This window comes from Tarenaya hassleriana, unplaced genomic scaffold (genome assembly GCF_000463585.1).
Source record: "Tarenaya hassleriana unplaced genomic scaffold, ASM46358v1 Cleome1, whole genome shotgun sequence".
Taxonomy (NCBI): domain Eukaryota; kingdom Viridiplantae; phylum Streptophyta; class Magnoliopsida; order Brassicales; family Cleomaceae; genus Tarenaya; species Tarenaya hassleriana.
In genome coordinates, this window is record NW_010960187.1 from 670,973 (window position 1) to 695,627 (window position 24,655).

A 24,655-nucleotide genomic window follows, 5' to 3' on the forward strand; every position below is an offset into this window, starting at 1 on the left:
CAACATGCGTAATAATGCCTGTGTCTTTGTCCGATCCTATCTTCTTCTTCTTCGTTTTTTTTGGCAAAGCATTCATAGCCACTATTTATTTACGGATAGAACTCAAGCCCTTGCACGTCCACATTCCCTCTAATCAAATAAATTATTGCTCATTTTCTGTATATATATACACACACACACTCGTATTTATGGTGTTTTATTGAACAACAAAAACATAATTTTAACAAAAAGAGAACACTCTTATAAATATAATTTTACAAAGTCCAATATTGGATTCCTAGTTCGATTACTGTTAGGAATATAATTTCATCATATAATAGATAATTATATTCCTAATAATTAATTACCTATATATACACAATACAATAGGCATCCGAGATTAAAAAAAAAAAGCTGTTTGTTTTTTTTTTACAACTGAGTACTCGGATGAATGTTTCTCTTTAAATTTGGATTTCGAATTCGGGACGAGACATATACTTTACATCCATGTCACCGGTTGAACTATCCAAGTTTGGGTGGAAAGCTCCTTGTTGTTGCGGTCTCCAATGGCGATTACCTATACACAATATACCATGAGAATTACTTACTCGTTTCCCCACATGGATCCATACATGAGATCATGTTCATCAAACGCCAAGTCTTGCCAAACCAAAGACAAGTCCTCGGCCGTGGGTTGGTAGTATTTCCGATCATGATCATCGCAATCCACCTCTAATTCCTCCTTCAGTACAGTTCCTGTAACGTCACTGCAGTTTTCGTCTTGTAACTTAGCTTTAATCTGGTCATTAATGGTGCAAGAACCACATGTGGTGTTGTCAGAATCCATGGCGATCTCGAAAGGCTCGATCTTGGCCGGAATCTCTTCGTTCGGGCTGTTGCATGTGTGGTTGCCTATGTATGTGATTTGGAACATCTCTGGATTATGTTCGAGTTTCTGGACTTGCTTTGTAGCTCTGCACCCTTGTGTGTTCTTGTGTGTGCACCTGAAGTAACTTCTGCAACATTCACAACCAAAATCTCTTATAAACTATACATATATATGTGTGTGTGTGTGTGTAAACGACAAAAGAATAACACTGTTTATAGCCTTTTTATCTATGTAAATATACATGTGTGCTCTCTTGTATGCTTCTAGAATACTTAGATTTACGCATCTACACATACACACACATATACATATATATATATATATATATATATATATATATATATGGATTAAGGACCTTGGATATGTAGCATTAAGAATCTCCTTCTGTCCATATTTTCTCCAAGCATGAGCATCTTCAGATGTGTTGGACTCTACTGTCCATGATTGCGATTTCCTCCTGCAATTATATAATAACGTAAAGTCTAAATCACACGTATGATTCACAAAGAAAGCGAGAACAATAATAATTAAAAAAACATAGGTTAAATATATATAGGACGAATTGCTTTGTCCAAATGGATGGATCTTGTGTCAGGAGTTGACCAAGAAAGCCGCTTCTTTGGTTAGGTTTCTAAAAGTAGATCTGCTGTCTGAACTCAGCCTGAGATTGCGGAACTCAACTATTATTGTCATGGGAAAGAAAATGGATTTTATCTTTCTGTCAATAACCAATCCAAACTCTCATTATAACCCTTTATGAAATGTCAGTTCAATATGTAGCAGTAAACATGGTGGTACGAACAGTAATTACATGTGGAAAAGCTGCATCAACAGTTGTCGAAATCCACCCCCAAAAAAAAAAGAGAGGACAAAAATTGGATCCACGAAATATTCATGGACTATCATCAAACACGATCCCAAAGAAAATCATGAGAGAGAAATAGAGAGAGAGAGAGAGCTTACTGTCTCTTGTAGCACCCTCTCTTGCCCTTGTTAACCCCCAACGTCCTCTTCCTACAGTCACCGGAATTCTCACACCGCCCATCGGAAACCGCCGCCGCCGGAGAGTCGCCGGAAGAAGTATTCCGGGAGCCATCGACGGGAACAGCAACGGAGACGGGCTCAAAAGAACCCAGAACAGAGATGGTCTTGTCGAAAGAACCCAAGATCTTGGCCATGAGCTCATCCACCGGACCCGAACCGGATACGATCCGGTTCAGGTCGTTGGGACCATGATCGGGATTCTTAGAGAGAAGAATCTGAAGCTGAGAGGCGAACCGGTAGCCTTCAACAAGTTGCTTGGCAACTTCTTGCTTTAAAGCTCTAATGTCCATAAAAATGGAGTTGGCTTTTACTTTTTTTGTGCGTTTAATGATTATATGATCGAAAGGGGAGCGGTGAAAAGTGTATAATATAGTGGGGGAGGTGAGAGAAAAAGATAAGATTTTTAGGTTAAGACACAGAGAAAGAGGAGAGAGAGAGAGAGAGAGAGAGAGAGAGAGAGAGAGAGAGAGAGAAGACGATGAAGAAGAATTGGGAAGATGAGAGGAAGAGAGTGGGAAGGAAGGTAGAATTTAACCCCCACAAACCATTTTGGTTATGAGGTTATTGCTGACGTAATACATATGACGTCATATTTCTCGAGAAAAAATCAGAAAGTTCCAAAAAAAATATTATTTAAAATTCGTTTTATATCCGAAGGATAGGGGGCAAGGGAAACTCTTTAATTTTTTATATTTAAATATTAATTAGTTTTAAAACATATTTCCGATGTAAATTTACAATTCTAAAGTATTTTTATTTAGGTTTGAAATGGATGAATTAATAAATATTATAATTTTTTTGGATGTTTTGATAAAAAGAATTGTGTACAATATGTCACTAATTGAAGTTTTGAATCAAGTTTCTTAAAATGGTATTAGTTATAAAACAATTTTAATTCTGATTAAGTTTGACAAATTAATAAATATATATCATTTCTGGATTTTTTTCTTCTGAAAATGAAAGTTAAGGGTTTGAATGGTGGGAGTTTTTGGAGTTTTTAGAATCCAAAAACAAAAAAAACAACATTCAAGTTTTTACAAAATTACTTTTCCTAAAAATTTGGAAAGCCATTTTAGTGAAAAAATCAATGAAAAATCAAAAGCTACTTTTTTTGAGCTTTCAAATATTATAAAATCCAAAAGCCAAAAACCAAAAACTAAAAACCAAAATCCAAAAACTAAAACCAAAAACCCAAAATAAAAACCATCTCCATTCAAAGCCTAAATCTGGTATCTCGAGTAATTGGGGTTTTGAATAGATATTTTTTAAAATATAAATTTTGTTTTTTTTAAAGTACATAACGAGAGTATATTTTGAGTTTTTGTTTTTCTTTCTATAGAAATAATTTGGACAAGATTTTATTTTTACTTTCGGACAGGACGAAATCCGTTCCCATTGTTGTACTTTTCAGTGTTTTTCTGCTTTTATTTTAGTGAGATATGATGGTATTGGTAACCGTCCATGTCCACACTAGATTCTTAAATGAATAAATAGATGAGGTGACTATAAAAAAAATAGACAGATTTGATAATATTTTAGGACCAAACAAAATAATAAAAAACGATCTCAATCAGCTACTACAAATGATAAATCTTTTTTTTTTATTTGGAAAATATAATTTTTTTTATATTATGAGATATTTAGGTGGGTCGAACCGAAAAAATATAAAACTTCATTCTTCGACAAATAAAATAACTATTGACAACATAAATGAACTATATATATATATACATATATATGCACTTTTTCCTTTTTTTAAAAGAATGCTTATTATTACTACATATAATTATCATATTATTCGAATATTTTTTTAATAAAAAAAGTGTCATTAAAAATTAGTAACCAAATTATTTAGTCAATGGTATTTTTCTTTATACAGGTGTTTGAATTCTAGTTACCGTTATTGCTATGTTAGGAAATTGTTAGGGAAAATGATTGATTACCACCATTTATTAAGCCAGTTTTGGGGCACTTAATTACTATGCTCCTGTTTTTTTCTATTAGAAAAAGGTTTACGTATATTATAATCTTAATTAAAAATACTCATCTTCGGCTTGATGGTAACTTGCTTATTGTTCGTTTGTATATAATATATAGTCGTTGAATGAACTTTTCATAACCTCCAAAAGATATATATTTTGCGAAACATTATTCTTGATTTTTTGGTCCCGTTGTTGTATGAACTCTCTCTCTAGAAATAATATATACAAGTCTATAAAAAAAATTATAATCAAAGATAGTGTCAAAAATATGATAAATAATTTTTAAATTTTTTATTTAGGAGACTTGTTAAATATTTTAATTAAAACCATAAGTACAAAATTAACTTATATGTTTTGGAATAAATTAATCGTGGTATATTGGCTAATTATGGATATGTCTGAAATAATTCAGACAAATTAAGTTGAGAATTGAAAATAATTTTTTTTATAAAAAAGTACATACGGCCTATGAATTGTATGTCTGCGTCATGGTGGACCCACTTAAAATACGAAATTTATGATGTAAATTTCAAGCAATAGGCAGTAAAGTTCGGTAAAAGTGGGATCACATTGTTTGAGTATTTCTAAATTTATCTATGATTTTATTTTTTAACTTTTGTATAATCTATCCGTCGTATTCAACAATATATATACATATGTGTGTTTGTGTGTGTGTGTGAAAAGCACGCAATGTTTCCGGAAGACAGAATCGAATGTTCAACCAATAATTAAATTAAATTAAGATATTTGAATGTTGGTACAAAAGAATATAAAATATTCTTTTTCTTGGATGGTGTGCTAGAGGAAGTCAACGGTGGCGGTGATTTTTTTTTTGAAAATTTATAAAAACAAATTTATAATTTATAAAAAAAAAGATCATGAGTTGTCACTAAAAAAAATAGCTAATTTGAATACACATGAAGATCCCTGTAACAACTGCTTTGTTTAAAATAATATGATTCATGTCGGATATATTAATATTTACCACAAAAAAAAAAAAGAGTTGAATCCACCGTAACAATTGACCAAACCCCCCAATTATAATATCGCCACTGTATTTGTAATTTCCTAATCTTACGGCCCATATATATATATATATATATATATATATATATATTGTTGAATCTATCAATATAATCATTATTTGGCCGTTCAATATCTGAATCTTAGATAATTTCGTTCACTACCGTATTTCATCCACTACAGCAAACATTTAAAACATACATTATACATACACGTGTATATATGTGTGTGTGTATACAAAGGTGTGAGTGGGAGTAGATATGGTCATTTGAACTAGATTCACAAGAGTGCAAAAATGAGTCTCGCCCCGAGCCTACTCGCGAGTCGCGAACCGGCTCGTTGTTTCCGAGTTGGGTTGGGTTGAGAAAATATGAAAACAAATAGGTAGAAAATTTTTAAAATTACTACATCCACATTTAAATCTAAGCTAATTATGAAAAATCTAATTAAATTGAAACTTTTTTTAAAAAAAAATAGATCTTTATCAATAAAATCAAATAAAAAATTAATTAAAATATAAATTTTCTAAAATTAAAGATGCTCCATTAAGTGGAGACCTATACGTCCTTCTTATTACAACATACTATATAGATAAACCTCTGGTTGAGATCAAGGTGTCATCATCATTGGGTTGCTTGGCCGCCATGAAAACTCTGGAGCTCTCGTCGAAGATTCTGGCCCTCCTGTCGTAATCCATGGGGTCTTTCCCTTCGTCTCCACCCATAATGGCCTCTCTCTCCAAACCCTCCAACATCTCCGCCATGTCTCCTCCTCCAAATCCTCCTCCTACTCTGCCGCGTCATCCCTGGGTCCCACGGCCACCAGCCGTGTCCTGCCGCGTGTTCTCTCCATGCCCAACCTCTGCGGTCGTCTCAAGAACGTGGCCCTGCTGGTCGTGGTCGTGGTCAGAAGACACGGCGGCCGAGGTTTCGTGTTGCATAATATGGTAACTGCTTCCATGTTTCTTGATCTTCTTGTTCCGGTCCTTTTGGGTTGGTCCAATGCAAGTGCTGCTGAGTCACTCTTGCATGCCTTTATTATAGAGGGCTGCGTATGATAATTTTATTGGAGAGAGAGTAATGGATCAAAACTATTGGCTTAATTTGTGGAGTTGGATGTCTGAGTGCTGTGGTTCACCACGTGGCACGACCTGGTTGAAGATTGGCTCGTGGCGTGAGACAACAAGAGGCACGCGTGAGATTAAGAGCTTAGATTCGGGCACACTCTTCGAAGCCGTCCTTTCACTTTCAGCTTCGGTTCGCGGTTTCTGCTCTGAGGCTTTGAATTGTGGATAACGTTGGACCAGGCGGTCGAATAATTTTATTCTCCAAAAAAATAAAATAAGAAAAAGAACTTGATAGATATGTGATATAGAATTCTTACATACATATATATATATATATATATATATATATAATGTTTTTGTCCAGTACTTCCTACCTAACTGAGCAAATGTAATGAATTAATCAAACACGTCAAAGCTTTTGGTGAGGCAGCATAAATCATTTGATTCGAATCGAATTCCGGGTGTTAAAACTGTGTGTGATCTGCTCATATGGATGGTACATTGTCAAGACAAAGTTGATGACGAGGCTGCAGCATTTTCCGTGAGCCTCCTTTCGGCTGCCATGGCAGCTGCAACGGAAGGTGGCAGATCTCTCAGATTCGTCTGGTCCCAATTATCTCCTGTGTCTGGTGCTGAGGTTGAAGAGAACAATGACTCGAGATCTCTGAGCGTCAAGAATGGTTGATCTTGATTCTTCGTGTTCCCGCTGATGAACGAGTTGGAGGAGGAATTCACGTTTCTACTCGTGTTCAGCTTGTATATGCTCTCCTCCACCGTGCCCTTTACCTATTTCCGGGGCAAGAAAATAAAACACAAAGTCAATCGCCTAATGCGTAAGGCTTGTCTTGTCGAAGAAACGATGAACGGTAACGGACAAGGAAACGGTGAACAAGAGTAGGCTTGTCTTGTCCAATCCGATGAACACGGCTGACGGCTTGTGCTTCTGCCGCCGGGTTTAGAAGTGGTTCCACCATAATTACATGCTGTGCCTCTAGTAGATTAAGGCCATTGGCTCCATGCTGTATCAATAGCAACAGAACTTGGATCGATCTTGGCTCTTTCTTATGGGGGTTTCTCTTCTGGTTCTGAGTTTCTCCTCTGAATTTGCTAATGGCTGTCTGTGATTTTCTGTGGGAGTTCCAGCAAGACATCAATGTCAGATTCAGACACCCCTTACAGAGAAATTCGGGGGTCCAGTTTGTTATATATATATATATATATTACCTGCCTCCTTTCATTCGGATGAAGGTGATCCCGTTCCCGGTAAAGGCATGCTCTAACACGTCGAGAACATCGTTCCAGCTGGAGAAAACAAGAACCTTTGCTTCTGGGTCGGTAGACTTGATCCACAAGATTCTTCTAGTAACAGCTTCAACCTACCCGATAAAAGAGTATGGAAAAAAGAGGATCAAATGCTTGTTTTTCTCTAAATTCTGCGAAAAAAGCGGCATAAATGCATCATTGGAGGGTGATGATGAATACAGGAAGCCAACCTTTGTACCGTATGAACCTTGAACTACGAAGGATGCTTCGTCTTCTTTGTAATCTTCATCTGTGGAAGAATTGAATCCGTTGTTCCGTCTATCATCAGCATAAGCAATATTTCCCACATCTGTATGCTGTCGACATATTGGACACATCACCCATTTCTGCTGAGTATCATGACCTGATCTGCTCTCAGTCATAGCAAAGAAGCCTGCAAGAATGATAAGAAAAGAATAGACTTTTATGACATTCTGATCAGTTACATACGAGAAAAAGAGAAAGAAAGCATTCTCCAAATAACCCGAGGTGAAGGAAAATGCATTAGGTAGTCGATAAATCCCTCAAAGACCTGCGATAAAGCGAGGACAAAGCCAAAGGCATTACATTTACAGCAAGTGGTGTGCCCACACTGGAAAACCATCTTCTGATTCCATAAATTTTCATGGCAAATGGGGCATGCTTCCTCAGGTTTCAGTAGCCCTTCGCTTTTCTGTTCAATGGAAGATGGAACCTTAACTTCCGGTGTCAGTGAGGATTGTTGATCTGGAATCTCAGATTCTTGTTTCTGTTTGGATTTCATCAACTCCTGATAGAGAAAAACATATTCTCTTAATGTGTTCACAACCATTGAGTAAAGAATTGGAAAAGCATATAAGATTTTTCACCAACACAAAGTATCAAGTCCATGTTCGGGAACTTGTACCCGCTAAAACAAAATCTAAACTTTCTGGATCAAATTTTCAAAAGGGCTGAGCTGGAATTCGGGAAATGCCAAGATAAGACGATTTTTGCTACCGGTATGGTGATATTCCACAAGTTAATCTCTATAGACAGCAACACAGACATAATGACTTATCTCCAAGAAGTAAAAGAGAAAACATGATCGATATAGATCACACTAACATGCTACTGATTTACCTTCAAGTAACGAAACTTTCCTTTTGTACTAAGCAACGATGATAGAGCCAGAAATTTATCGTTTGTGTTCTGCACGCTAGCTGCATCTAACTCATCAAGGCTCAAAGCATAAATCTGAGTGTCATCTTCAAATTCTCTTAGCTGTAATCTCATGGTTGCCATCTTGATTTCATCATAGGCACGCAGGAGCTGAGCTTGTGCCCTAGACAAGGCCCTTGCATGTGCATATTCCTTGCGCATCCACTTAATCGTGAAAGGAAATGGGAAATTCCTCAGTTGGTGATATCAAAGCAATGAGGTGTTTAAACCTAGAAAAAGAGAAATTCCTCAGGCCATACCTCAAGCATTTGCATGTGTTTTGTGGCTGTCAACTTGCCTTCCCTGTCTAAGTAGGTTTTACAATGGGTTCGTATAACTCCAAGAGCTATTTCCATCTCGGATGGAGATTTTGAAACCTAATATCAGCAAATGAAGGTAACTTTTGCATCAGACAATAAGTGATTTGTGTAAAAGTTTGTATTAACCTTTCATATAAACATAAGCAAATAGATGCTTTCTTCTAAGCTATAAATTCAGGTATTGAATGAAGTCGAACAACGCTGACAAAGAGACGCACAATTACGATATCACCAGAGTTTCTCTTTGTCGGCTCAGTGTCTCCATCATTTGATGAATTCAAGTCCTTGTTTCTCGATGATAAACCCGAGAAGAAAAGATTAAGGGCAGATTTCTTCTTCTGCATATCTACCATCTCTTCCACAGATGCAGATTCCATTACTCCTCTACGAGATCTGTTAAGACGGAACAGTCTCGCCTCATATTCCTGGGGAAGATTTAACAAAACACGTAACGATGATGACAAACAGTCATTATCAATACAAATAGCATTGAACACACTAGCAAAAAAAGCAGACCTGGAATAGCTCGTCTAGTTCACAGTGAAGACATAAGGGGCCATCATCCTTCTTCTGGCAATATTTGCAATTCGTAATCCGCTCAATATCCTCAATATTTGGTTTCTCCATTGTCTGGTCAATTTCTAGAAGCCTATCAATCACCCTTTTTCTGGAGCCTTCCAACGTATCCATAAAAGTCTGGAGATGAAACTTCATGCCATGTATAGTTCTGAAGCTGAAAAATGATGCATGTATCCACCATTAGCTGCCATTGAAAGTCAGCTCTAAAATGTGCCCTAGAAATGAGCTACCGAAAACTATAGAAGTATTATTTCTCAATAGACATCATGAAGAAGAAAACGACCAATATAAGCTAAAAACTATTGATCTTATCGCTAGACATTTGTGTAAAGTATTCTTACATGTTAGGGAATGATATCAATCTATCTTTTCTTTTCCCTTAGATCTAAAAAGTCTGACAGAAAGTTCACTATTTCAGTAACCAAAGGCCTAAAATAAAAAGAACTCTATTATAGTTTTTTTTCCACAATAACATGAAGAAGTGAAAACAGTCAATCATAATGAATGCACTAACTGAGAAGTTGTTCTGGAGGAGCTTGAATTATTTAGGTTCCCATGGATGGCCTCTTCAATCTTTCTGGTCAACTCAGCGGCGAAATCCTTGTTTTGCCCAGCAAGTTGAAGGGCGTCCAGCCACCAATTTGAATGTTGTTTTCCCATATCGCTCAATGCATCACAAATCTAGAAAAACGGTTTTCCATCGGTTAGCATTATGCCAAATGGTGAGAGCTCAAAGCAAAGAAGTTTGGCACCTAAAATGTCATATATGTGTGATCTTGACACAACAATAAACCAGGGAAATGTAAACTTTCTTGAGACAAAATAAATGGCTACGCATTTCTTTTATCATGCCATTTTTGCTTTCTTGATTAGATGAAAATAGACATCTTTTCAAAATAAATTATTTCCGCAAAAGAAAAAGAAAGTCACAAACAAAGTACTGCATAATAGATATACGAGCCACCAAGCAAATTAAATGCTATAAAATGAGCACATTTTGCAAGTATATTCCCCTTCTCTAACTTCAATTTTCATTGGACCCTCTTTCCTTCTCTTTGGTGATACTTTTCCATCTATATCTTGGTTATGCTTCTTAACTTTCCCTTTGGGGGAATAACCTACACAGTCTGCATGCTGCCAAGCATCACATATGTCACATTGCACCCACATTCCCTTGTATTTGCGACTTTCACTCACAGCTCCACATATGCACTCAACACGTTCCCTTTTCAATCTTTTCAGGCTAATTTTCTGCTCATCAGGAACTGATGATATATTAGATTCAGATATTCCATCTTTGGCTGGTTTCCGATTAGAGAAGATGCAAGCAAGCAGCTCAACCGTTTTTCCCAGACCTTCCTGCTGTGCTGCAGAAAGCTTTGAATAGAATCCAGATAAATACTTGGCTTTTAAAGTCTGACAACCTAATTTCAGTGCTTGACACTCTTCATCTTCCTTTAAACCATTTTCTGGAACACAAGAGGCACAATGTTGTGCAGTCCGCTGAGGAACAGGACCTAAATTCTCTGGCTCGTTTACCCTTTGTCTTTTTGCAGAATTCTGATCATCATCAGCTGAATCTACTGCCTTTTTAAGACTTCCTAATGCGGGAACTTTCCCTTCGTAGCTTTTAACCGTGGGCAGTATCTCAGCTAGATTGTGAAGAATATGAATATTCAACAACGGATCAAGACGAAAATCTTCAGAGTGCTGATTAGTTATATTTAATGCTTCGTTGTACAATCCTACTGCTTGAGAAAATTCTAGCTTAAGCATGGCAACTGCTGCAAGACCATTTAAAGCAACAATTAATGTTCTTAGCGCCTCTTCTCCCTCTGTCTGGGTCTTCTTCACAAGAACCTAAGGAAAATCTCCATTAGCAGAAAGAAATAGCAAGGACAGAGAAAAGTAAGAATCTTGCAGAACCCACCATTAGGATTTCTTCCATAGTCATTGGAGTTTGCTGCAAAGAACGTAAACCAGAACTCCCTACTTGAGGATGGCAGCAAGCTTGACGTAACTTCAAGAGAGAATTCAATAATTTTGCGGCTTCCGTGTGCGTGATCAAAGGATTATCAGAAAATTTTTGACCTGGAGAGTTTAATTTGGAAGATAAAGAGCTTATTAGCCAAGATAGAAGCACCTCAGCTTCTCAGAGAGAACTTTCAAGAGAAAAAGGCAAAGATAGGAAGTATGGAAGACACTGTCCGCAGCCAAGGGTACCTCTTTTGAGAATATCTTGTTTCAAAGTTTCTATAACTTCACGGGCATAACTCACACAAGTTTCATGCTGTCTGCTATAGAAATGCTCTTCGATTGCCGAAAACGTCAGCCAAGAGACACATTCCTCTTGAGGTGGAATCTGCAACTCATCAGCAACATGGAGCTTTGATGAACGCCACATAATCTGTTTGAAAATTTTATGTGTGAAGTCCATGGCCTTTGTGTCTTGCCTCTGAACAAGCAAGAATGATATTAGATAGAAAACGATCAAACAAACACAGATTTAAATATTAGTTCGGTCTAAACCTCATATGGGTCTCTTATCACTTCGCTCCACCATCTTGAAACATCAAAAGGACTTGCTTTAAGGAATCTTAGTAGTCCATATAAGTCATCAAGTTTGCGTTGTATAGGAGTTCCGGTGATACACCAACGATGTTTAGTATATAATCTCAGCGCCATCTCTGTTGCAGCAGCTGCATTGCTTTCTACCATTTGGGCCTCATCCAAGCAAATCCTCCACCAGAATATTCTGGTTAGTGGAGTAGGAATGACTGGGTACCTGTCAATAAGTGGACAGACATGTATAAAAAACACGGTTTATTCAAAAACTTGCAAAAAAATAAACTTTTCTTTCCTACATTTCGATCTGAAAATCACATGTGCTGATCTTGTGAGAAAAGTGCCACAGACCAAAAATCCAAAATATCAACCGTTTTTGAAGCACACCTTTTCTGGAATCTAAGAACATGCCGATCACCATCATGCCTGTCGAAGTCATGTGACAAGTCCTCTTTCAGCACATCATATGTAGTTAAAATGATGTCAGCATTGACAAGTTCACTGATGTCAACCATAGGAGCTTCAGAGAGTGAGGCACTCCTCACACCTTCATACACACATGTTACAAGGGAACCCAAGCGCGTATGACTACAACAGGATAAATGACCGAAAATCATTACTTTCATTATATGAAGCAGGAAATAATGTAGACAAAATTACTTATTGAGAAAAAGCATCATGTTTAGATGCAATTCACATTAGGTCAAGAGTTTGGTAATAACTAACAAGGAAAGATTTTTGAAAGAGGAATTCACGAGTCTAGTGATGATATTCATTGACACTTGACAGAAAGAGTCATTTTTTGTGAGAATCTGGACAGTAATATCATGGATGAGGCTCTAACTCTGTGAAATACAAGTCTCAGACCAGGAGGAAAGCAGTAAGAAATCGGAAAGAAAATGAATTTTCAACCTGGCAAAGAGAACGACAAAGAAAAAACTGATACCGTGTAATCTCTGAATGCCACTGGGGTAATATAGGAGCTGGACAGACAATAAGAGTAGCACCCGTTGGGATGGGAGAGACAGTGACTTGTAGAAGTTCGGAGCACATTTTGCAAGTATATTCCCCTTCTCTAACTTCAATTTTCATTGGACCCTCTTTCCTTCTCTTTGGTGATACTTTTCCATCTATATCTTGGTTATGCTTCTTAACTTTCCCTTTGGGGGAATAACCTACACAGTCTGCATGCTGCCAAGCATCACATATGTCACATTGCACCCACATTCCCTTGTATTTGCGACTTTCACTCACAGCTCCACATATGCACTCAACACGTTCCCTTTTCAATCTTTTCAGGCTAATTTTCTGCTCATCAGGAACTGATGATATATTAGATTCAGATATTCCATCTTTGGCTGGTTTCCGATTAGAGAAGATGCAAGCAAGCAGCTCAACCGTTTTTCCCAGACCCATTTCATCTGTTGCAATCATATTTGACCACATTAGGAATAAAATAACATGAACGTTTAATGAAAGTATATAGATATGGCCGCAAAACATATGGCTCGAGAATATATTACATGCAACTACAAGTCCAAATAATTTCTTCTTTTCTAAAGAAAGTCTTATTCTGCTGCTTAGATATGGAAGAAAAAATAGACTGTACTTACCAGCCAGGATACCGCCCAAGATTTGAGGTGAAAAATACTCTGGTACCAATGAGATATTCCCACTAAATGCAACCAAACCATGATATAAGAAAAAAAAAACAGCTCGAAGCCAGCTGTTCTTTAAACAACAAATTCTACTGAGAAGAACTCATACTGCAAAAAAGTAGTTAATTAGATTTCTCTTGTACCGACCTGAATGGGTTATAGAACATTTTTGAAGTAGAGTCGAGGAATCCAACAGGGATACACAGAGGAGAAAATGGGCTCTCCTCCTCTGTCAATTGTACAGGATCTCCTTTCTCTCGTTGCACCATCCAATATGCTGCACGCCGCTGGTATGGCCTAAGGGCTGGAAGCAAATCAGGGATGTCATCTCCAAGCGTCGCATCCATCCTGGATAGAGAATACACCAAAAGTTGGAGAATAACGTTGAGACAGTAATGTGCTTAAACAGATATAACAACTTTACTTTGATGGCTTTATGGCTTCATAAAATGCAGCAACATCGAATCTTGGCTGTTTATTGGAGTGAGAAGTTTCAGCTTCCGTCACTTGTGACATCTCAGTTTCTGTCGCATTTAATTTTGTCCCGTATCTGACCTCTGATGTCATCATCTCTGGGCGCAGCCAAAATATGACATTCATCATACTCTTCTTCCATACTTGTCTCGTGTTGTCAAGAAGCGAATCACAAGAATCAAAGGCCTTCTGAAGCATCTCAACTCTAACTCTAGGAGAAGACAGCCCCTGAAGACCCGGCAATAACCTTAATGTCAAAAACTCCAAACTTGAAAGATGGACAAGACCTGAAACACCTTCACCTGGACCGTCAAAACCCGCCGACCAAACCACTGAGTCAGCCTCTGCATCGTCAGACACCTTTTTATCTATCAATTCAAGGGTAACATCACCAGAGGAGAGAACCGGCCAGTGGCCAAGCTTAATCCGATCAACAAACTGACTCACGTTGCACACCCGAAACCTCAAGGAATAATCAGGGCACTGGAAAACATCATCAAGCGAACGGCAACTGCAGAAACGTTCTCTTAAACTTAAATTCATCAGAACAACTTCAGATATATCCAAATGCTGTTCTGAAACTGGATGAGTAGAACATATGTTGACATAATATGGCTTATCTATATCTACAAAGTCCTTTTGCCCTGAACCCTCAGCAACAGCTACTTCCTTCTCATCAGACTCTCCATTAGCTTGAGTAATCGAACCCACTGAACGGCGCGGTTTGGATTGTTTTCTCCTACCCATCACTACAACAAGAATAGAAACCGCATTGACGCAACAATAAAACCAAACACACGACCGCCACGAACATGAACAAAGCTACAATACCCAGTTGAGGAAACAACAGAATCAAGCGAAAAATCTATTGAATTTTCGATAGAGATGATGCCGCAAAGCTTCGCTGATACATAAGCTGAGAATTTACAGGGTACCATGCTCGAACTCGAGAAGCAAGAGCTTGTCTGTCGAACCTGAGAAGTGAAAGAGAGGACTCGAACAAATCAGGAGCAGGGGATGGTCGCTTGGTGGTGGAACCGGTGGTCTGGTGAAATCACGCGCCGCCTGCGAGCCGCAAACCGCCGCATTTTGATTCAGGGCGATAAATTTCCAGGTTTATCTGCGAAGCACGAGCTTGGTGTCACCGACGTAGACAGATATACTAAATTACGAAATTGCCCACAACCTCTCGAGAAATAACGAAACTGCCCCTCTGAAGAAACATAACATAACCGTTGGAGACCGATCTGGGTCCCTTGGACAGAACAACACCAAAACCCTAATCTCGAGCTTCATCTGATTTTGTGCTCTGACTTCGGTTCATAGTTATAGTTGATTGTGAATGAGATTTGAATCACCGAAAAAATGGAAGCGGGAGGAAGAATCTGAAAAACGCGGCGATGGAGCAGAACCTGACGCTTGAGGAAGGTCAGAGCATTGCCCAATGGAAAAGGCTCTCGAGTCTGGTAGTAGCAGCAGCATGTATTGCCTGTCAAGTTCTGTTTTTTGAGCAAGTTCGTTCCCTTCAAAAGCCACCAGAATGGTAGAGCCTATTCCATCTTTGGTTTTCTTCTTATGTTTTAGTGTGGATGACATCTCGTTTCAGCTTATGCTGATTCCTCAAGTCTTGTATGTGGTGCATGCAAGCCGGTAGTCTTAACGAAAACTAAGTCAAAGGAAGGAAGGGGATGAAAGTTCTGGAAGACAGACCTCAAATCAAGAAGAAAAATGATGAGATTGATGATGATGATGATGATGGCGGCTTACCTTCCATTGGAAGCTAACACGGACAGGATAAAGTTGGAACAGATTCAGGATCAGAGTTCAGATTTATAGAAATACTAGTTGCAAGTATCTTTTATTTCTGGTTCATGTCTCGCTTATTTTTCCAGCCGGGAAGCTAGCAATACACTGATTTTGTTACCTGTTGGGAAACTTACAAATTCTCGTTCACATACAGAAAAAAGGGTACTTGCACGGGATGCCTTGAACTGCGTGGTCAGATAGAGCAACCATTGGGAGAGGCTTGCAACAGCATCTACATGCCCGAAACCTGTTTCTTTTCGTCAAAACCTTTTGCTGAAGAACAACACATCAGAAAGTGATGGTGATGAGTTTCCTGGGGAACGAAGAGGAGAAACTATGTGGGAGCGCAGTGGTGAGCTCAGAGGTGACCGTAGAGGTGAACTTTCCATTTTATACAATGCATGACGCAAGCCCACGATTTCAGAGGGATCCATTGTGGTGCAGAGGTGAGCATACGGTTCGAAGGTTAACCCCGACTTGTGGTCCTCGTCTTGTATTTGCCCTGAAAGATCTCCAGGCGTGTGCTCTGCAGTCTCACCGTCAAGTTTTATCATTTTACTTGAATTTTCATGATCATTTGAACATAACCTTGAACTGAAATCTGATCTATCTTCTTCAGCTGCTGCTCTCGGTTCGAGGGTTTGCCTCGGTTTCTCAATCATGTCTCGAGACAGATCCAAAGAATATAACATTTCAGCTAAGGTTTCCTCCTCATGTCCAAGTTGTTCACCAAGGCAGAGCTTGGATACTTCAACTGGTTTTATCGGTTTGGTTTTGTTTTCAGATAGAAGTCTCTCTTTTGCGTTGTCACTGGATTCAAGTGCTTCACTTGATATTTTCAGATCATTGAGAGAGCCCCAGAGAGAGATCTCTGATATTTCTTCGATGGCTTCGCCTGGTCCAAACAGTTTTCCCAGTTCAGACTCATCTAAACGAAATGTTGGAACTCTCTCTGCACCATCGTTCCATTCGTATTCTTTGCTAAATCTTCCTTCCGGATTCTCGTAGTTAGTTTCATATTCCTCCAGATGCAATCCGGGTGTATCTCCCGTGGTATCTCTCCACGTTCTTTCCCCTCCATATTCATCTTGTTCTTGAGGCTTCTCCATGCTATAACCTTCTTCTTGATACCGAGTTTTGCAGGTGCTTCCATATCAGATACCGGTCTATCTTCAGTTGTCTTGGCTTCTTCTTCTTCTGTTGTTTCATTCGTTTTCTCATTCTTGTATCCAATATCCTCCATGGAAACACCTGATCCATCTATGGACACCTTTCCTGCATCAATAGTATCACTTCTTTCATTTGGATTCTCATACATATTATGGGAGTGTTCCGAATATGCATCCTGAGATTTCGCCAAAGATTTCAGCGGACTGACTAGCTCGCCATCATTACTCAATCTACTTTTACAGACAGAATCTTCACAATCTTTGTCTGAGTATGACAGATGACCCTTGTCCGGACAACATTCCTTGTGATCTACTGAAGCTGAACCCCGATCTTCCAGATGATCACTACTATCACTATCATCACGATGACTCGGGCAGGGATCCAAAACGTTAGAAGAGAACTTAAGCACTCCTGAACAGCAACCACATCTCACCAGGTATCTCTTCTTTTTGCAGTGGAGAAACACCTGAGACAGTTGCAGAAGTTCCGAGCAATAGTAACAAGTTACAAAAGGGGCACCACCTGCTGTAGGAAGAACATGACGCTTAACCACTGGAATCCTCTCCTTAACATCACCATTCATGTCACTGCAAGTACCTTTCTGGCTACATGACTCAGTCTTGGAACTCCACACTGGATAAGGACGCTCAGAACGAAGTGGAATTGCCATGAAAGAGCTGCTATAATCGTAGAAACTCTGACCTGGGAATCTTTGGTGCCGAAAATGGCGCACTGGTGATTGTCCAGACAACAGCTGGTAGTACCTTGAATCAGTTGTTTCCCCCGAGAAATGGATCGATGAGGTACTAGATGTCTCTCCGGACCATCCCTCTCTTTCGTATTGCCTGAAATGCTTCAGTTGATGATAATTTCTCTGCTTGGAAGAAGACAGGGAAGAGCTCGCTGGATAGAAGGGAACAGGAGGTAGACTCTTGTATCGTATGCTATATGCAGAGGATCTGCCATGAACGAGCATATCAGAATCACTGGTGACAGGGAACTTGCCCCTTCTCAGCCACTCTTTGCGAAAATCGGATTTCTCATGCTCGTAAGCAGCTTCTGAATCATAACTTCTGGTACGAGAAGATGATGCAGGTGGATCATACACATGTTGTGTTTTCCTTACCTTAGAACCGTCATCTTCAGGATCATCCTCTGCTCTGAAATCACATTGTTCAGCAGAAAGGAGAGTAGCCTCTGACACAGAGATATCACTGATCCGGGCAACTTTCCCTTCTGATTTCGAATGTTTTGCTGCACCAAAAGGAAGAGGTTAAGCATCAAGAACATTCAGGAAACATATACAGATTCAGATTGTCTCTATTACATTGAAGGGCAGTTTCACATCTACTGCATCTATGGGCAGGTGAATCTTCTGGTTCCTGGAGAGTCTTCTGGCACTTGGGGCATCTCCCAAGTCTAGCTTGAAGAGTTCCTTCTCTGTTCTTTCTCTTCGTCAAGTTTCTGAGAAAAAGCTTGAGTTCTTTACCAACAGAAAGCCGCAACATTTGACAAAGCACCATTGAAAGACAAAACCCAAGTCACATTTCCCAGGATTTGAACTTGGAACATTGTCTGACACAGTGAGAGTCGGAGAAGAATCGAAGGGGAGAGAAAAAGAGGAAGCGACCTTAGAACGGAGAAGGGAGAGGAATCTCGGGGAGGATGAAGAGACAGCGAGAGATTCCTGGGTTTTGTCGGAACAAGGATTAAAGGATCTGTTCTTCTTCTTCTTCTTCTTCTTCTTCTTCTGCTTCTGCTTCATGTCTGAGGATTCTTGCGCTGGTGATTATTATTATGTCAACAAGCAGTACAAAGCTTTTCCCTTTCCTGGAAAATTATGTCAAAGAGACTGTGTTTAATATAAGAGAAGAAGTCCTTACGACAGTTAGTTACAGGGCATTGATTGCCGCCAAAAAGCCATTGAAAGACAAAGCTGAGGTCTCTGCCATTTGCATTGTCAACTTTGGAAATCGAGAAGAAATATTCCTTTGACAACTTCTTTTTATTTATTTATATTATTTGCCTATTTGGTGGTAAAATCTTTTTTTGTTGGCAATGATTAGACAATATGATGTGAACGATGTGATCTAAAATACAGTTTTTTTACACTTTGATTTTATTGATTATAACATTAAATCTATAGTGACCACACTAATTCATTATATTCATACATTGTATATCTTATTAATCATTTGATTAAATCATCATAAATTTAACGTTATAAGCAATGAGATCAAAATGTAACCACACTATATTTCGGGTTACATAATCACAGTTGGAGAAAGTATGTGTGGAAATCAAAATAGTAAAATAAAGGTATTTTTTATAATACTCCAAATTAAATAGATTTGAACAATATATCCCGGTAATAAATTTTTAGAATTAATTTATAAAAATCATAATTTTTTTATAAATTAATTAAAGACTATTTTAAATCAATATTGAATCTAAATTAAATAAAAAAATGCATATAAAAATTAAATGATAATATTTTAAGGAAAATTTAAATTCGAAAATAATAAATTGTAGGCCAGTAAGATACGGTTGTGTTATTTTTTTCTTTCAAAATTATTTATATAGACACGTTTATTTTATTTATTTCGGTTTTTTTATTTAATATGTTATAAATTACAAGCTTATTAATATCATTCTAGATCATCGATATTTCTTTTCTTTTAAAAAAAATAAATAAAAACAAAGTATCAGATCCACAACGACTATCTCCGATCCACGACAACGACCATTCTTCCTACGCATTGGAAATTCGAAGTGAACATAATCATAGCAATGAAAGCCGGTTTTCACCATGCAATTCATCATCTTGAAACACTAACCGTTTCCCTGTTCTGTTGTGTCTTTTGCCACTGCGAAGAACATATCTTCAGACAAAACAGAAAGCAGAACACAATGACCCAGAAAATTTATTCATCAAATCTTTGAATTGAAGTTAAACAAACTCGGTTCCCGAACGGATTGAAGAAGATGTTCTTCCATAACCACTGGTGAAATACCAAAAGATTGTCGGGTATGCTTTTTTCGAGTTCTGGAGAGGAAAAAACCAACCAATCCGGGAATTAGGAAGCATCTTTTTCGAGCTTCTCAAGTTCTTCTCGGTGCTTTCTTTCGGCTTCTTGTAGCTCTTTCTCGGCGTCTTCCTCCTCTTCGATTCTGTCAAGATTCTCAAACTCCTTGGTAGCAGCCATGGCTTTCACAACAGGATCTCTTAACTCAGAGATCAACCCACCACCGACCCTGTATTCTTCTTCGTCCCCAATTAGGAATAAACGTTGGTCAGGGCCAGTCACCATCGGAATATCCACTGCCAGCAGTTTCATGTCGTACTGAAAAGCAGATAAATGAACATGAGGATCACATCGATGTCTTTACAGGTAGACACGTGTTGAAGACCCAGACAGCTATTAGGGAGTATCCATGATGTGAGAAATAGAAGCACCTAAGCATCTAATGAAGCAGCTAAACCCAAAACAAAGCTTTCTCATCGATTTTAAGTACCCAATTGTTGAGGTTACAGGGCTGAGTTAAATTTAGTGCACACAGATTTGAATTTTCGCAACAATTTTCTTAGACTGCGTGTTCTTAACGAATAAGAATCTTTAACAAAATAATGTCATGCTACTACTTAGCTCATAGAAAAATGCTACAAAAAATGGGAGCCTGTGTGAAGAGATAGTTTGAGAAGAAGAAAACCTGGCCTTTCTTTTTCTTGACTTCAACACTGACAAGTCCTTTTCTCTCAGAACCCCGAATGGGGAAGATGAGAAAGCAACGCTTGCTCCTAATGGTCGGCTTGAAGTTCTTGAATGCGATGCCACCACCTGACATCACATAAGCCCGCAACTCTGATCCCGACAGAGGAGCACCCATAACTTCAAGAATATCAGCTGCTGTATTGAGCTTTCTCATGGTCATTCTGTAAACTTTATTGGGATTTATTGTGAATCTTGAGCGGAGGTATAAGCCCTGACATTAAACAAATTTGGATAGTGGTTAAGGAATGATATCATCATGAGATATAGGAAATGGAGAATTTTGAATAACCGAAAACACGGTTTAGATGGCTTTTCAAAGGGTTTAGATTTATGAAGCATAACATGATAGTGAAAGAAGAACTAATAACCTACACTTCATTGCCTTTTCTGTTTCTCATAGAATAGACGATCACATAAAGGGACACGGAATAACAATCAGAAAACACCTATACCAATACCACCAGTTCCCATGTACTGACCAAACACTCATTACACAGCAAGGAGTTTCCATATCCAGACACTATTAAATCAAGTCCACAGTTAGGAAATCATGACTTAACACAACCTACTTGACATTTGATCCAGGGAAATTTCATAACACAGAGATGGTAAAACATCCAGAAGAATAAATTGCATTGCCAAACCATATAAAGATGAACTACACTGAAAAGAACTAGCAGAACTTACAGAAAAAGCTACAATGGCAGAGGAAAGTGCAAGAAACCCGTACTTGGCCATGCCTTCTGAGAGACCGACAAATGTGTTGGCAATGCCAAACATAATCCTCCACAGCAAAATACATACAAAAACCGCTCCTCCTCCAAACAGAAACAGAGAATTCTTCTTCCAAAATGCATCAAAGTGCAACCCTATCGCCTCACGGTATCTTGAAAAAGTCGAAGTAACAGCATTCACAGGCTTATCAACAACCTTTCTCGTGAAATCCCCACTGATCTTTCGACCGAATCCAGAATTCTTAGTAGTGAATAACCTCAAGGCTGATGAGAAATTCACATTGACACGAGGCTTAACCAAGGCTGGGCCACAATGCTGCACCCGAGGAACGAGCATCGGACAGGACAGAATCTGAGATAAACCCACATTTGTCGAATTGGGTTTTGAAGATAAGCTGTGAAAACTGAACCTTGACTGGATCTGAGAAACCCCATTTGAGGAAACGGTCGGAGAAGGCGAGGGTGAGGGTTTTGACCGGCCAATGGTTACCGGGTTGACCCGAGCGTAATGCAGACGAACAAGCCCCTGAACTACTCTAAAACTAGAGGGTTTCACCATCTTTAACCTTTAGATCGATCGCACAAACTCGAACAAAGATCCAACCGTAATATCGCCGGCGATTCAAAATGAGAAGGGAAAGCTACCTGGTTTAGTGAAACTGATCAAGTCTGATCGCTAAATTCCGGAGAAGATACGATCAATTTCCGATCGAAGAGTCGAAGTTCCGATTGCAAAGGCAGGATCATGCTCGTATCTTCAATCCCATGGGAACAACCACCGTCTTCCCATTCCCCGAGCTGCCGATGGCGAGTCACCGAAATGGGTATCCACTATTCTGACGTCATTCGAATCGGAAATGTAAAACGGGTCGGGTGGGTCGGGTATTGAGCCGATTAAGTTGCCCAATTTCCTTGGGGTCCGTTGGGCCCGTTGCAAGCTAAAAAAAGATGCTCGAATATTTTTCCACGTGCGTAAATGGAATTATATACATATAGGATTTTCAAATAAATTATTTTTTTTGTAAAATAAAAGATGCGATAATCTACAACAGTATTTTTTTCCACCATATACAGGTACGTATGTTGAATTCTATAAAATAAAAAAATAGAAAAATAAAAAGATTCGTTTCACGATTTGGCAGTCTGCTTATCTATTATAAAACGAATAACTGTGTCTTTTTAATATTCAAACTCGTGATAAGTATATATCTATTTTAATATACAAGGACCAAATAAAAACAAAAAAAAAACAATCACAGGAATTCGTGTTCAAATCTTGTGAGATTCTAGGATGCATAATGACAACACTTTTAATCATGCTCCTTTATAGTTTTATACAATTCGATTTCCATATTTTTTGTAACCATCAAAACTTATTTTTATAATATCGGATGATCTAATATATTAGAATTAACATTGGAATGATACGGGATATATACTCGCGTATTTTAATTAATATTTTATTTCAAATTTCAACTTACGCTTTTTTTAACTTTAATTTCTTTATATTACATTTTATATTATTTGTAACGTTATAATAAATGCGTATCATGTATTATATAAATTATATTTTAAAAAATAAGGTGTTAAACTATATGAAAATTATGTAGAAATTTAAATATATAAAAATAAAGTATTTTAGATTAAACATTTTTACGTACGACCAAAGCCCCTCCACACAGATTTACAACTCTCCTCTCTCTCTCTCTCTCTTATGTGAATGTGAGATATGATGAGATCTAAAGGTACAGTTTTAGCTTTCCCTGACTCCCATGAAGACAATGACCCTTCATCACCATCACCATCACCATCATCATCGTCGTCGTCGTCGTCGTCGTCGTCATCATCCCCTTCTCTTGCTATCTTATTTTCTCCAGCAAAAATCTTCTTGAAACACTTTTCCCTGCAAAAGTAATTAAAACTATTCGGCTTTCACCCTCTTCTCCTCTTGCTTTGTTATGTCGTTGATCCTCACTGTTTTACTGTGTTTTTGGATTTAGGGTTTTCAGACAGATGCAAAGCCTTCATCAGACCGTATCTATCCAACCACCACTCTCGCTCAAGAACGATGTAAGGGTTTCCTTTGTCTGGTCATTCCATACATATATATATATATATACATGTCTGTGTTTGCTTGAGATCTGATCTGTTTTTTCTTGCTCTTTTGCCCCGAGAGATTAGATTCTTGTTTTGCAGAATCTTGGTTCTAGGGTTTTTTCCCCCTTTTTTAATAACCTATGTTTATCTCATAATCCCTATACCCATCGTGTCCGGAAAAAATGGATTTTTTTATATAACTTTGGGATAAACTCAAGCATGTGATTGATGAAGAGGTTTCTCCAGAATCATTGGAAGTTATTCAAATCCCGGAATCGTTTCTTCTTCTTTCGCATTCAGTTTAATCTCTAATAATTTTATTCAACAATTTTAACTCGTGATAAATCTGGTCAGCAATGTCTTTTTAGTTCACCCTTTGGTCTTCTCTTTGAAATTAAGCTATTCCTCTTCTGTCATGATCTGCAATGTCTATGGTGGAATCTTTTTTCCTTCACGCATGTTTTGGATCTATCTCCTTAGGTGTATACCCAAAACTAGCTATTATTGTTAAATATCAATATAATCTCATATATATATGTAGAACACTGTTCGTTTGCACAGGGATGTCATCGCCTAATTGAATTTGAAACCAATTTTAATATTTTAATTTCACTTTGAATTAAAACCTTCATTTAATCGATATGAATAGTTGGGGCTAATTTAATCTCTTGCTTGTCTTCTTGACAAGACCCATCAGCTGCGTCTCACTTTACCCTACGGGGTAGGTCTTACTGCTACAGGTAAAACTTGTTTCACTGCCTGAACTCTGATGACTTATCTTTTCAAACACTTACGTATATATATATGCGTACAGATTCAGAATCTGCAACGTTTACACGCGCAAACACAAGTATATACATATATTGATAGAACACATATAATCCTCATGCAGCATTGATACGTTCAATCAGCCTGCATCACATGCTGTCTTGGTTTTATTTGTCTTCGGTTGTCAATGGCACGTTATAAGCGATGCTAACAACGTGTTACGTGTATATATATATATATATATATA

At 38.2% G+C, this 24,655-nt stretch overlaps 5 protein-coding genes across 5 annotated transcripts; 1 reads left to right on the forward strand and 4 right to left on the reverse strand.

The window, feature by feature from the left end:
* Positions 1-354: 354 nt before the first annotated feature.
* LOC104814214 (probable WRKY transcription factor 54) lies at positions 355-2,365 on the reverse strand. Its single transcript, XM_010542184.2, has 3 exons — positions 1,832-2,365; positions 1,224-1,325; positions 355-995 (listed from the first exon to the last, which is right to left on the reverse strand). The coding sequence occupies exons 1-3, from the start codon at positions 2,200-2,202 to the stop codon at positions 584-586; spliced, it is 885 nt and encodes a 294-aa protein (XP_010540486.1). The 5' UTR covers positions 2,203-2,365; the 3' UTR covers positions 355-583.
* A 3,893-nt stretch (positions 2,366-6,258) lies between these two features.
* LOC104824249 (E3 ubiquitin-protein ligase SHPRH) lies at positions 6,259-15,174 on the reverse strand. Its single transcript, XM_010556268.2, has 19 exons — positions 14,011-15,174; positions 13,734-13,934; positions 13,542-13,603; positions 12,875-13,349; positions 12,316-12,516; positions 11,893-12,148; positions 11,587-11,818; positions 11,294-11,454; positions 10,387-11,223; positions 9,878-10,044; positions 9,301-9,517; positions 9,003-9,209; positions 8,725-8,841; positions 8,387-8,629; positions 7,853-8,054; positions 7,477-7,679; positions 7,208-7,359; positions 6,859-7,111; positions 6,259-6,769 (listed from the first exon to the last, which is right to left on the reverse strand). The coding sequence occupies exons 1-19, from the start codon at positions 14,805-14,807 to the stop codon at positions 6,488-6,490; spliced, it is 5,265 nt and encodes a 1,754-aa protein (XP_010554570.1). The 5' UTR covers positions 14,808-15,174; the 3' UTR covers positions 6,259-6,487.
* Positions 15,175-16,771: 1,597 nt separating this feature from the next.
* Positions 16,772-19,130, reverse strand: LOC104814291. The gene is made up of 2 exons (XM_010542304.2): positions 18,364-19,130; positions 16,772-18,290 (listed from the first exon to the last, which is right to left on the reverse strand). The coding sequence occupies exons 1-2, from the start codon at positions 18,557-18,559 to the stop codon at positions 16,795-16,797; spliced, it is 1,692 nt and encodes a 563-aa protein (XP_010540606.1). The 5' UTR covers positions 18,560-19,130; the 3' UTR covers positions 16,772-16,794.
* Positions 19,131-19,821: 691 nt separating this feature from the next.
* On the reverse strand, positions 19,822-22,369 carry LOC104814366. The gene is made up of 3 exons (XM_010542413.2): positions 21,497-22,369; positions 20,748-21,020; positions 19,822-20,380 (listed from the first exon to the last, which is right to left on the reverse strand). Exons 1-3 carry the CDS (start codon positions 22,100-22,102, stop codon positions 20,114-20,116), a joined length of 1,146 nt encoding a protein of 381 aa, XP_010540715.1. The 5' UTR covers positions 22,103-22,369; the 3' UTR covers positions 19,822-20,113.
* A 903-nt stretch (positions 22,370-23,272) lies between these two features.
* On the forward strand, positions 23,273-24,607 carry LOC104824255. Its single transcript, XM_010556282.1, has 4 exons — positions 23,273-23,454; positions 23,544-23,613; positions 24,329-24,380; positions 24,455-24,607. Exons 1-4 carry the CDS (start codon positions 23,273-23,275, stop codon positions 24,505-24,507), a joined length of 357 nt encoding a protein of 118 aa, XP_010554584.1. The 3' UTR covers positions 24,508-24,607.
* Positions 24,608-24,655: the final 48 nt, after the last annotated feature.